The sequence below is a fragment of the Nannospalax galili genome, unplaced genomic scaffold, assembly GCF_000622305.1.
Source record: "Nannospalax galili isolate Female #2095 unplaced genomic scaffold, S.galili_v1.0 scaffold413, whole genome shotgun sequence".
NCBI classification, from domain to species: Eukaryota; Metazoa; Chordata; class Mammalia; order Rodentia; family Spalacidae; genus Nannospalax; species Nannospalax galili.
This window is the reverse complement of record NW_008333889.1, coordinates 2,314,839-2,328,143: the sequence shown is the minus strand read 5'-3', so window position 1 is coordinate 2,328,143 and position 13,305 is coordinate 2,314,839. Positions and strand designations below refer to the sequence as shown.

The following is a 13,305-nucleotide window of genomic DNA, read 5'->3' as shown; positions in this document are numbered from 1 at the left end:
GACATGTAAAGTTAAGTTCTATGGTGACATTTAATCCTGGTTTATTGCTGTGCCTCTCTTTCTAGGGTCTTTGGAATTAGATACTCCTTCACAGCCAGTGAATAACCACCATGCTCATTCACATACTCCAGTGGAAAGTAAGTTTGCCATAGGACAGCTAAATCTTAAATACAATTTTGAACTCCTTACGAATATCACCTCTCTATTCTCTTTTATTAGCTCTGCATAACCAATTGTGAAATAACTATCCTCTTTACTTTTTTAAAAACACTCTTTCATTGCACTTGTAGACTTTTGCATTTAGGCAAAGCATATTTAATTTGTTACAGGTAGTCTCTTTTCTGTGAAATACATGGAGACAGATGGTAGCATCTATTCCCTACATACAGATCTTGAGTATTGTGTCCGAACTAAACAGTATCCTGCTTCATGCATCCCTTTGTCTCTTTCAGCCTTGCGTCCCCAGTGCTTAGCCTAGTGTTTGAGGTCATGGTTGATGAGTTAGTGAGTAAAGGAATTGTTGGATGCATGACTGGTTAGTTAACTGACTTCATTGCTACATTTTTTTTTTTTTTGACAAGTCAACTTGATAGGAATAAAGGGTTAATTGAAAGCTATGCTAAATGGTGGATAATGTTCTTTTAAAAAATATTTTATTTTTCTTTTTATGGAGGCTGGAGAGATGGCTCAGCAGTTAAGAACACTGCCTGTTCTTTCAGAAGACCCAGGTTCGAATCCCAGCACCTACATGGGCAGCTAACAATTGTCCGTAACTCCAGTTCCAGGCAGTCCGACAACCTCTCCTGTCCTCTGCAGGCATCGCACAACACGGGTGCACTTACTTACATCCAGACATAACACTCATACACATAAAATAAAAATAATAAAATATATAAAATGCTAGTTTAAAAAAAGAAGTATTTTATTTTATTTTTTACTTGTATGTAAGTGTATCTGTGTCATGCAGTACCCATGGAGGTCAGAAGTGAGTGTTGAATACCCTGGAACTGGAGTTTTGGATGGTTATTAGCTGCCATGTAGCTGCTGGGAATGGAACCTGGGTCCTCTCCAAGAGCAGCCAGAGCTGAACCATCTCTCTAGCCCCAAGTAAATAATGTTCTTCAAGTGGATTTCCTCTCATGGTATGAAGACTAGTGCATCATGGGTTATTTTTAGTATTTTGCTCTTAGAGTTTCTAAAATATCTGAAATATGTACTTTTTTTTTTTTTCTTTTTTGAGACATGGTTTTCCTATAGCCTATCTGGCTTCGATCTCACTATATAGATGAGGCTGGTCTCCATCTTACAGAGATCCACCTGCCTCTGCCTCTGCCTCCTGAGTGCTGGGATTATGACACCATGGCTGGCAAATGTCTCCTGTCTTAATAAAATATGTGACAAAGACTGTCCAGCTTTTCTCCAGGGAACATAATGGCCTGTTTCATAGCAACCTAGATCATAACTATGCTGGTTTATAAATGGGTAGAAGTAGTAGAAGTATCATTATCCTTTTGGTAGCACTGTAAGTTTAAAAACATGTGAATTCCTTCTTCTTATTCAGAAAGGAAATACAATCCAACTTCTCACCATACAGCCACAGATCATATTCCTGAAAAGAAGTTCAAGTCTGAAGCACTTCTGTCGACCCTTACATCTGATGCTTCTAAGGAAAATACACTGGGTAAATTCCTTTTCTTAAATATGAGTTTGCTTGTTTTGTTTGTGTTGGAATAAAGGAAAATAAAAGCATTCAGCATTAATAATTCACATGCTTGTTACTTGGTAAAGTTTATATGTGAAGAAAAGAAAAAAGGAAAAATGGCCTCCATTATTTGGTGGACTCATTGTACAGCAACTGAAAATTAAATGATTAGATCTGTGTTGGGAAATAGTGTATTTTACACTCAGTAACATTATGTTCTCTGCAACCATTTTTATTTCTTTACGTTTATACAGGTTGTCGAAATAATAATTCCACAGCCTCCTCTAACAGTGCTTACAATGTGAATTCCTCCCAACCTCTGGCATCCTATAATATTGGCTCGTTATCTTCAGGGACTGGCGCAGGGGCCATCACCATGGCAGCCGCTCAAGCAGTGCAAGCTACAGCACAGGTAAAAAGTAAAAGGTGTAGAGGCCGAATGTTGCATTTGTTTACATCAGTGGCAGACCCTAACAGGAATAGCTAGATGTGACCAGAGAGTCTTCAGATACTATACAGTTTTGATTTTCAGTTGTTTAGGATAGATGAGTGTCATTGAAGGACATGTAATTGTCAGCCAGATAGCGATGCATCATGCATATCACCTGCAGACCCTTTGCCCAGTTGTTGCTCATGCTGTGTTCTCATCTGCAGTCCACAGCACACACGAGGACGATTCGTTCTTTCTGCACAGCCAGGGCTTTCTTTTGGACTTGAGTTGGCTGGAGTTAGTGAATTTCTGTAGTTTGCCTACATTGCAAGTTAAGATGTTCCCTGCCCCGCAGTTACTTTCTAATTTAGCATAAAATTATTTTAAATCTACATGAAGAGCTTGAATGTCAGTAGTAAAGACAACCCTGCAACTTGTAACTTTTCAAAAAAGAAAATATACATATTTACATATCTTAATGCTGTCATTGGATGTCTGTTTAAGATGAAAGAGGGTCGAAGAACATCAAGTTTAAAAGCCAGTTATGAAGCATTTAAGAATAATGACTTTCAGCTGGGAAAAGAATTTTCAATGCCCAGAGAAGCAGCTGGCTATTCCTCCTCCTCAGCTCTCATGACAACCTTGACGCAGAACGCCAGCTCCTCAGCAGCTGACTCACGCAGTGGCCGAAAGAGCAAGTAAGTTTTATCACCTTAGCCTGTACCTTGTCAGGACTCAGTTTGCTTGGAACCTGTGCTAGGCCTGCAGATATTAACCCACTGCAGGATGCAGTGGATGAAAGTGAACCTGGAGAGGTATGTGGGTATCTTTGTTTATGCTGCTTCACCTTGAAGGAGTCAAGTCTTTTGGGTGTTAGAGCTAATTTTTTAGGATTTGCTAATAAGGAACTTTTGTTTGCTCTCTCAGGTTTATAAGCATAACTCTTTATGGCACTATTTTTCATTTGTAATTTGTGTGCTTCATGGTAAATTAATGCTAGTTGTATCCTACAGAGCTTTTTTACACAGGATTTTTCATTTTGATTAGTTGAAAAGTTTTTGAATTTTCGCTGTGTCCCCAGAATTGATTATATGAAAATATCCTAGATTTCATATGTGAGAGACTTAAGGTATGAACCATAGAAATAAAAATTTAGCGTAAGTCACTGTTTATCTCATGTAATGAATATGCAAGATTTTGTGTAGTGAAAATTCAAGCCAGGCACAGTGGTGCTCACCTATAATCTTAACACTTACTTGGAAGACAGAGGCAGCAAGATTGATTCAGGTTCAAAGCCAGCCTAGTCTACTTAGGAAGTTCAGGCCAGCCAGGGCTACAAAGGATTCTTGAAAGTCCAAATCTTAGGCCAAAAGAACTAGTTATCTAATAATTGCATTTTAAATTTATTTTTAAATATATTATTTTTCCTTTTTATTGAATTTTTGTGTATTTCACACAGAACAACTTTATATCTCCTTCCCCATTGGCCCCCTCCCAGAACCTTCCCACTGGAATTCATACATTCTGTTATTTGTATTAAGGCCTATCATACCAAGTTAGTGTCCCCAGATGTCCCTCAGTGAAAGTTTATCCACTGAGGTCTAGTCAGCCTATCTAGAGTCCCTCCCTTTAAGAAGATCAGCTCTTCCTCACCTAGCAGTAATCAGCTGCCAATAATTCTTCGACTAACATTGGGGCCTGCTAGTCATTTCCACAGCTCTGTGCTGGGTTTTTGTCTGCTTGAGTTTGTATGGATCTTGTGTATGCTGATACCATTGCTATAGGTTCGTATGAGAAGACTTCCAGGAGCCTATAGGACTCTATTTCCATATGGTCATGTACCTCCTCCCTGACTCTTAAAGGCTTTCTGCCCCTCTTCTGCAATGGTCCTTGAACCCTGGGTGGGTGAATTTTAATAAAGGAGTCGTGTCCAAGGACCCACACTCTAGACTCTTATTCTCTATGCTTTGGCCATTTGTGACCTTTTGTGTTCCTGGCCCCCTGTTGATGAGGATGAGCCTTAGGTGTAGAGGTTGCATAGTAGATGTACCATTTAGGCTTGGGTAATTCAAAATCTCTGTGTATGACCAGTTACAAAACTCTGTAATAATGTCTGTCTGTTACAAAAGAAGCTTCTTTGATGGGTGGTGACAGGGATCCTTGTCTGTAAATTTAAGGATCCATATTTTGCACATAGTAAGAAATTACATTTGTCTAAGGATATGACAGTCTTGGAGTTTTTTCTAAGATCTATGACCTCTCCAGCTATGTGTATTTGGCTTTGTTTACAGTACTACACCTGAGTTTCCTCCCATTGAGTGGGCTTTAAATCCAATAGGTAGCTGTTGATTACCCCCAATATAAAAGTGCCATTACTGCACTAATGTTGTTTGCTGTGCTGGTGATTGATGTGGTTTTTAGGCCTTGAAGCTGGGGCTGGACCATCAATTGATCTTTTCCCTTACCAACTGGCGTAGTGCTCTCCAAAGCTATGAGAGCTAGTCTTCAGGAGAGGTGGCTTCCAGGTCGGTTCCAGCTCTGTTGCTCCAAATCCTGTGCACAAAGTATGTCCTGTCTTCAACAATAGGGTCTTACCTTCAAGTTCTGGGAGTTAATCAAGGGCTGTGGCAATAGCCTGTGTAGTTTTGAGTCTCTTGGGCCAACCTGGCCAACAACTCAAAGGAAGGTTTCTCCTGTCTGGCACTGTTTCTTGTTATGTAGACTTCAGCTATACTCATGGACTCATGTAGAGATACATTGTATGTGTAATTTTTCAGTAGGTTTTTGGACTAATAGAATTCCCTCTGGTTTTTTACACTAGCTAGGTATTATATCTCTTCTCTCCTTCCCTGTCTTATCCCCCCTCCACCCTTCCTATTTAAAGTGTCCCCATTTTCCCCATTTCTCCCTTAATAATTCCTGCTGCTGTGGTCCTTGAGCACCTTCTTCCCTTTTATCCCCATAGTTCCTTGTATAACCCTCCCGCTCCCCTCGCATTTAACTACCCCCATTTTACACATTTCTCACTTAGTAATACCTGTCCCTTACTGTTCTCTCTCGGGTTCCTTCTTTCCCTTTACCTCCCTGGCTCTTTTAATATATTATTTTTCTATCATAATTTTTTAAAGAATGATCAATCTACAATATTGACAACTATCATGCACCTTAAAAATTGACTTTAACTTCCTTAATTTAATGTAACATCTTATAAAAAATTTATATTTTAGAACTTTAATTAGAGTAGAGCTGGTGGTAAACAACTCATACATTTCAGACCTCTAGGCTCCTTGTCCTGTACATGGTAGGCTCGGGGCTCTGTTTATATTTAGGTTTTGATAAAGAAATTCAGCTTACTTTAGAAAGATAAATCAGTGAGATAGCTAGCCTTTGTGAATGCTACCAATGTTTTAAGTCAACTATAGATCATAACTTTAATCTTAACATATTCTTTTAAGGTTGAAAAGTTTTTTCAGTATATTTTTTATTGAATTTTTGTGCATTTTTAGCCCAAAAATTGAAACATTTAAAAAGAGAATTTTATTTTCAATAAAAATTTAATTCTCCAGGAAACAAAAATTCTGAATAAAAGTAAGATATTAAAAGTAGTGTTGCTTTTCTTTGCTCTAAGCTAGTTGCTTTTAAATCAGGTTTTTTTTTTGTTTTGTTTTGTTTTTTCCCAGCACCCTTAACTTAGACATCAGCTTGGTGCACTTTCTTTTCATATCACTTACTAGGATTGACTCTCGACTAACCTCTTGAAATGAACAAATAAATCCAATCCTTCTTTGATGTTTTTTTTTTTCCAGGAACAACACCAAATCTTCAAGTCAGCAGTCATCCTCTTCTTCCTCTTCCTCTTCCTTATCCTCGTGTTCATCATCTTCCACAGTAGTACAAGAGGTCTCCCAGCAAACAACAGTAGTACCCGAGTCCGATTCCAACAGTCAAGTTGACTGGACTTATGACCCAAATGAACCCCGATATTGCATCTGTAATCAGGTAAAGTCTAGTGTGTGTCTACCAGTCTGGATAAACAAAAAAGAAGATAGCTATATCATTTTTAAGTGCTTTGTTTGTATCTCAGTTAAAATACTCTTGCTTTACTTGTATAATTTTCTTCTTAAATAAGTAGCATATTTCCAATAAATGTAAAGAATATAAAGAAAAATGTGAGATACACATAATCTCTGCCCTCACATAAAACCTGTGAAGAGATGCTTTGATGCCCCACCCGTCTATAGCTTGTCTACGTATTAGCTGATGAAGTGTACCATGGCCGCATGGCTTTCATAGCAGTTTCTCTTCTTCCAGTTCTGAAGGCTGGGACGTTCAAGATAAGGTGCCAGTTGATTAGGTTCCTCACAAGGCTACTCTTTCTAGTTTGTAGACAGTTGCCTTCTCATTTGGTACTCATTGGGCAAAGAGAGGGATCACTTCCTACAGACAGGCAAGCATGTGCCAGCTCCAAGTATTTGTTCCCATACGGCCACTGGCAGTGTCACATTTGGTCTTTACTTTAACCTTGACCACTCTTCACAGTCCCGAAGTTCAGGTACAGGGTGTTATGACTTTAATGTATTAATTTTGGAAGGATACAGCATACATTCCCTAATAGTTATATATGTATAATATATATAGATGTCTGTATATTTGTATGTGTCTATGAGTTTGACAGTAAGACTCGTGATATGTACTCTTTCATAACTTTCTTAAAAAATTTTTTTAATTTATTTATTTTGATTTTATGTGTATGAGTGTTATACCTGCATGTATGTAACTACACCGGTGTCATGCAATGCCTGCAGAGGACAGAAGAGAGCGTTGGATCCCCTGGAACTGGAGTAACAAACATTCATTAGCCACCATGTGGGTGCTGGGATTCGAATCTAGGTCCTCTGAAAGAGTAGCTAGTGCTGTTAACTGCTGAACCACCTCTCTAGCCCCACACTACCTTCTTTTCATTAAATTAGATTAAACTAAACATGATTTTTCCTGAAGGTCTTTTTAAAAATCTTCTCAAAGATAATCTCTAGTACTTTGCACCCTAATTCATTTTGTTAATACATAGTTTATAGATTGTGTTGAAGTTTTTATTTCTTTTAAATTAAAAATGAGACAGCTGACTTGTTAAGAATGTATAACTGCTCTTGCAGAGGACTGAGGTTCAGTTCCCAGCAACCATGTTGGGTGGCTCACAACCACCTGTAAGTCCAGCTTCAGAGGATCTAATGCCTTCTTCTGGACACCACAGACCCCTGCGCTCACATGCACATACCCACAAACCAACACACATATGATTAAAAAATAATAAAAATCTTTAAATTACAAATGATTTTATAATAACTACTGTGTCTAATATAATTCATTTTGTACTCACTTTGTATTGATCCATTAAAATACGTGACTGGAGAGATGGCTGGATGGTTAAGAACACTGGCTGCTCTTGCAGAGGCTCCAGGTTTAGCTCCCAGCACTCACATGGCAGCTAACAACCATCCTTACCTCCAGTCCCAGAGGATCTGATGCCCTCTCTGACCTCCACAGGCATTGCATGAGATGGGTGCATTTATGCATGACCAAGTGCATGTAGATACATGCAGGCAAAACACTTATACACATAAAATAAAAATAAATAAATAAAATGAAGTTATAGATGTTTGATGTAGACTACCAGTATATTCCTAAAAATACGTTATCTAAAAGTGATGTGCATAGCATTTCCTAAGCCCTGTCCAACCCTGAATATTATTTTCTCTTAAAAACTATGCACCAGGGTGGCTGGAGAGATGGCTCAGTAGTTAAGAACACTGACTGTTCTTGCAGAAGACCAGGGATCGAATCCCAGCATCCACATGGCAGCTAACAACTGTCCATAACTCCAGTTCCAGGGTATTTGACAGTCTTCTGTTCTCTGCGGTCATTGCACTATGTGGGTGTACTCACCTAAATGCAGGCAATATATGCATACACATAAAAATTGTATGTATTGCCTGCATGTAGGTAAGTGCACCCATGTCATGCAATGCCCGCGGAGGAGAGACGAGGCTGTTGGGTCCCCTGGAACTGGAGTTACAGACAGTTGTTAGTTGCCATGTAGATGCAGGGAATCAAACCTGGGTCTTCTGCAAGAGTAGTCAGTGTTCTTAACCGCTGAGCCATCTCTCCAGCCCATAAAATATTTTTTTAGAAAAACTATGCACCAGTTTGAAAGTTTTGTATTACATGATTATTTTAATTGACTTTAGGGCTAAGCTTGGATCTTTTTAACCCATTTTATATTTGTATAAACTAACTCCTAATAGTGTCAGCTGAATTTCCTGTTGTTTTGTTATGCACATTATGAGCATTTTGCTTCCTTTATGTTTCTGTTATACAATTTCAATTTCACATTATTGTTATCAGATTATTTTTCTTGATGAAGCCATCCATGTGTTATTGTACTCTTAAAAATGCTTTCTCGCCAGGCGTGGTGGCGCATGCCTTTAGTCTCAGCACTTGGAAGGCAGAGGCAGGCGGATCTCTGTGAGTTCAAGGCCATCCTTTTCTATCTAGCGAGCGCCAGGTCAGCTGTGGCTATAGGGAGACCCTGTCTCAAAAAGACCAAAAAAAAAAAAAATTTTTTTTTCTCTTATGCCAGGCATTGGATGCCTACCTTTATACCAGCATTCTGGAAATATAGGAAGGGGGATCTCTTGAGTTCAGGGCTAGTCTGATCTGCATAGCCAGTTTCAGACCAGCTAGGGCTATATCCTGAGACCCAGTCTCAAAACAACACAGACAAACAAAAATGCTTTCTCTCAAGGGCTGGGGATATGTGGTTCAGCGATACACTGTTTGACTCTCATATGTGGGACCCTGGGTTTGATCCCCAGCACAGCAAAAACCATGCAAAAATGAAAATGCTTTCTGTGCTTTTGACCTTCATCCTGTAGCTCCATCCCATGTTTTCTTCAGCTTTGTGCGTTTGTCTGCCTACCCCCTCCCCCGCCCACCTCAGGTTCTCACACTGAGTCTTTAATCTGTGCATTTACTGTGTTTAATGATATGTGTTGCTAGTCTAATTTTTTAATTAACACTTGTTAGCTGTTCTACTATCACCTGATAGACTATTTTTTCTATTATCAGTGATTAAGAAAAACAAATTCTTTAAATAAAACACCCTGACAATTAAAGCAGACTACCTACAAAAGAACAAAATCAGATTGACCCTAGATTTTTCCTCCATAACACTTAAAAACTAGAAGGTGGATATGTCTCCAAAATCTTTGAGGGAAAAATTGAGCCCCCTGACCCAAACTTGCTACCCATATCTACCCATATATAGATGATGTCCCTGTGCATAGAACCACATGCTCTCATTTTAGCTGAGACTCAGAAAATGCCACCTTATTAACCTTGTCTGAAAAGCAACTGAGGCTCAGATGACTTCAGTGCTGTTCATGGAAAACAAGAAAAAAATGAGAAAGGTGGTCTGGGGAGGTAACTCAGTGGGTAGAGTGTACGCTGTGTAAGCACAAGGACCCGACATTGGTTCCCCATGGCTCTTGTAAAACGGTGGGCACAAAAAGTCCAGTATGGCAGCTTGCACTTGTAATTTCAGTGCTGGGGAGGTGGAGAGGGGGAATCCCTGAAGCTTACTGGGCAGCCAGTTTAGTCTAATTGGTGAGTTCCAGGTGTAGTGAGAGATCCTGTCTCAAAAATAGGGTGGAGACTGATTGAGGAAGACACCTGGTGTACACCACTGGTCTCCACACATGCATGCATACAGACATACACAGGCACACACATGCACAGGCACACGTATGCACACAGGTACACAGACCAGCACACACACGATGCAGACACTGATGCGCACATATGCATGTGTTCACGTACATACACATACACATGCACATGCATGTGCACACATAGACACGCGTATACTTGCATGCACACAGAGTAGGAAGTGTATTTGGAAGTTTCATTGAATTGTTGACCCAAAGGAGACCCCAGAGGAAGTAAAATCCATTAGTTGGTAAATAACCAGAAAGGAATGTTACAATTTTACCATGAGGCCTACCACAAATGTGACTTCCAGTCTCCTTGGCTTACTTAACAAATTCTTTCAGGCTTTCATAGAGCAGGTATTTTCTGAAATTAACTTCTTTCCTTGCCCCCATAGTTTTTTAGGAAAATAACAACAACAACAAACTGTATATCCAGTTTCAACTTACTTATGTATTCAGTGAATTTCTGTGTATTCTCTAACACCATAAACAACTAATTTAAATTTAAATGCTTGTTGCATAATTATAAGTTTATCTAATTTTCTTTTCAATTAGGTATCCTATGGCGAGATGGTGGGATGTGATAACCAAGATGTGAGTATTAAATTTTTCTGTTTGGGAATGGATAAAGTTGGAGGTTGTTGACAGTTGAGTATTTTCCTTATACTGTCTCCTGAGAGTCAGATTTTCATTTCTAATAATTGTATTATCTTAATGGAAGCAGCTTCTTGTCCTCATCAGGATTGTGTCCTTCAGTGAGTTCCCTACTTAAGGTTTTCAAGCTAGTTTTTTAGTGTTATGTTCAGGTTAGATTCTTCAGAAGTGCTGTGTTTGACAATTCTAAGTACTACTAGCCTTCCCTTTTGTGAAAGATACTGTACTGGAGTCTAGGCCACTTGTCACATTGAAGAAATGAGGCTTTAATACAGTCTTTCAGGAAAATGATGCTTAAGGATATAAAACCTAATGTGGGTCATTTCTTTCTCACTAGTATATTCCTACCTATGACCATTGACAAGAGCTACTCTGATGGGGAAAAGAAGCGTGGTTTGAAAGGAAGGAATTCCTTCTGAGGAAGTATATTAGTTACTTTTCTGTTGCTCTGATCCAGTATCCTGATAAAAAGCAATTTAGGGAGGAAAGGGCTTGTTTTGGAGAGGGATACAGTCCCTCATGGCAGGAAGGGCGTGGCAGCAGGAGCCTGAGTCCAGGACACCTGACAGCCAGGAGACAGTGATTGCATTTCTATAGGAAGTAGAACATGAGAACAGGAAGTAGAAGTGGCACCAGCTGTAAAACCTCAAAATCCACGCCCAGCCGATGTACGTCCTCTAACAGGATTCCATCTCCTAAAGGTTCCATAACTTTCCCAAACAGCCCTACCAGCTGGGAACAAAGTGATCAATCGGTAGGGAATATTTCATACTCAAACCACAAGAGGAAGCGTAATTTAATTTGAGTTAAAGATAGGTGCTTTATTAAATGCCAAGAACATATTTTTTGTTGCATTTAATTTTTAATTTTTTATTGAATTTTTGTGTATTTCATACAGAACATCTCAATCAGTCTTAATCATCTTTATACCCTCATCCCCACTGCCACCCTCCCATAGCCCCCATGCTGGAATTCATACATTTTGTCCTTTGTGTTAAGGCTTGTTGTATCAAGTTAGTGTTCCCAGGTGTTCCTGAGTGCAAGTTCATCTCCTAGGATCTAGTCAGCTTATGTAGAGTTCCCCCTTAGGAAGATCAACTCTCCCTCACCTAGCAGTAATCAGTTGCCAATATTTCTTTAGCTGAGATTAGGGTCTGCTGTCCATTTCCCAAGTTCTATGCAGGGTTTTTGTCTGCTTGAGTTTTCATGGGACTTGTGTACGCTGACACCATTGCTGTAGACTCAATATGACTCATTCCTTGACTACCTCACAGCACAGCCTCCATTTTTCCCACTCTTACTTCAAAGGAGTAACAACTATGAAATCCAGGGCAGCAGAGACATGAGTATGTAGGAATTCTAAGGTTAACCAGAGTTTAAAATTGGCCAAACAATCTGAAGAGCAGTAGAGCTGGGCCTGCTGCAGTGACATTGTGTGTTTCATCCCCTGACAGGGTGGGTGCACTGTATTCTTGCAGAAGGGGACAGGCCCACCCCACCACCTGTGTAGTCACTTGTGAGCTACTGGTGGTTGTTGGGAAGTCAACATTGCATCACATGCCAAGATCACCACTGTTAGTTCCCATTGCAGGCATAATGAAAGTGACAAATGAGACCCATGTCCCAATTGTGTCCTCTGGGATTCCTCTTGCTCCTCTTGTGGCCTTCTGAGTGCCCAGATTTCCCACAGAAGTGAGAATTTCTTAGTATGTTTCAGAAAGTATTTCTCTACATCTCTAGGAATAGAACACCCAGACAGGGTGCCCTGTCACCAGCTTTCTGCATCTAGTTACGTCTAGCTCATTCTACTCTGTAAGAGACCAATTAAGGCTGAATGTTTTTTAAAAATCTTTAGAACCTTTTTACTTCTTCATAAAAGACTAATCTTTTGTTGTTGAAAGATGGTATTACCTACTATGCAAGTTTATAAAATGAGTGAATTTCAGTTCACTCTTTGGTGTTGGAGGCCAGCAGTCTCTTACCTTCCTTTGTCAAAGATGAGTGATTCTCCTCTGTTGCCATTTTGTCATCCGTGAAGTGATCAGCTGAACTTTAGTGATCTCTAAGTCATTATCGAGACGCAGGAATTCCAGTGTCACAATCTGATTTGGGTTAAATAAAGTATTCAGTCTCCTGAGCATGTTTTAGTACTGTCTATTCTCTAGGCAAACCAAACCTTTTTTTTTTTTAATTTTGCTTTCTAGTGCCCAATAGAATGGTTCCACTACGGGTGTGTTGGCTTGACAGAAGCCCCGAAAGGGAAGTGGTACTGTCCCCAGTGCACCGCCGCCATGAAGAGAAGAGGCAGTCGACACAAATAGAGGTGCCACCTCGCTGGGGAGGAGGAACCTGGGCTTGGCATTTTATACAGGACTCTTAAAACATAAGACACAGAAAGAAGACACAACTCATTTCCAGGCAGCCACTTAAAGGATTTCCATAGACAATCCTATAAGATCTTGAACTTGAATTTTATGAGTTGTATTTTAATAATGTAAGTAAATTATTTATGCACTCCTGGTGTGCTATGAATATTATTCCAGTTAGCCTTGGATTATTTCTGTGGCCAACATATGCAGACATTTGTACTCCTCAACCATTTTCTCAGTAATGGGCATTCTATAATGTAGACTTCAAAGATTCCAACGATGAAGATTTTAAGAAAAGTATTTTATATTCAACAGGTATATTCTGCTGCATGTACTGTACTCCAGAGCTGTTATGTTACACTGTATATAAATGGTTGCAAAAAA

General features: G+C 39.5%; 1 protein-coding gene across 2 annotated transcripts in view; it reads left to right on the top strand.

The window, feature by feature from the left end:
• The window catches only part of Ing3 (inhibitor of growth family member 3), a 30,477-nt gene extending 17,172 nt beyond the window's left edge, over positions 1–13,305 (top strand). For both annotated transcript variants that reach the window (XM_008828884.2, XM_029561505.1), the window contains 7 exons: positions 66–137; positions 1,562–1,681; positions 1,957–2,114; positions 2,637–2,830; positions 5,939–6,131; positions 10,454–10,492; positions 12,757–13,305. In XM_008828884.2, the coding sequence (XP_008827106.1) occupies positions 66–137; positions 1,562–1,681; positions 1,957–2,114; positions 2,637–2,830; positions 5,939–6,131; positions 10,454–10,492; positions 12,757–12,873 (893 nt within the window). In that variant the 3' untranslated portion in view covers positions 12,874–13,305. The remainder of the gene's footprint in view (positions 1–65; positions 138–1,561; positions 1,682–1,956; positions 2,115–2,636; positions 2,831–5,938; positions 6,132–10,453; positions 10,493–12,756) is intronic.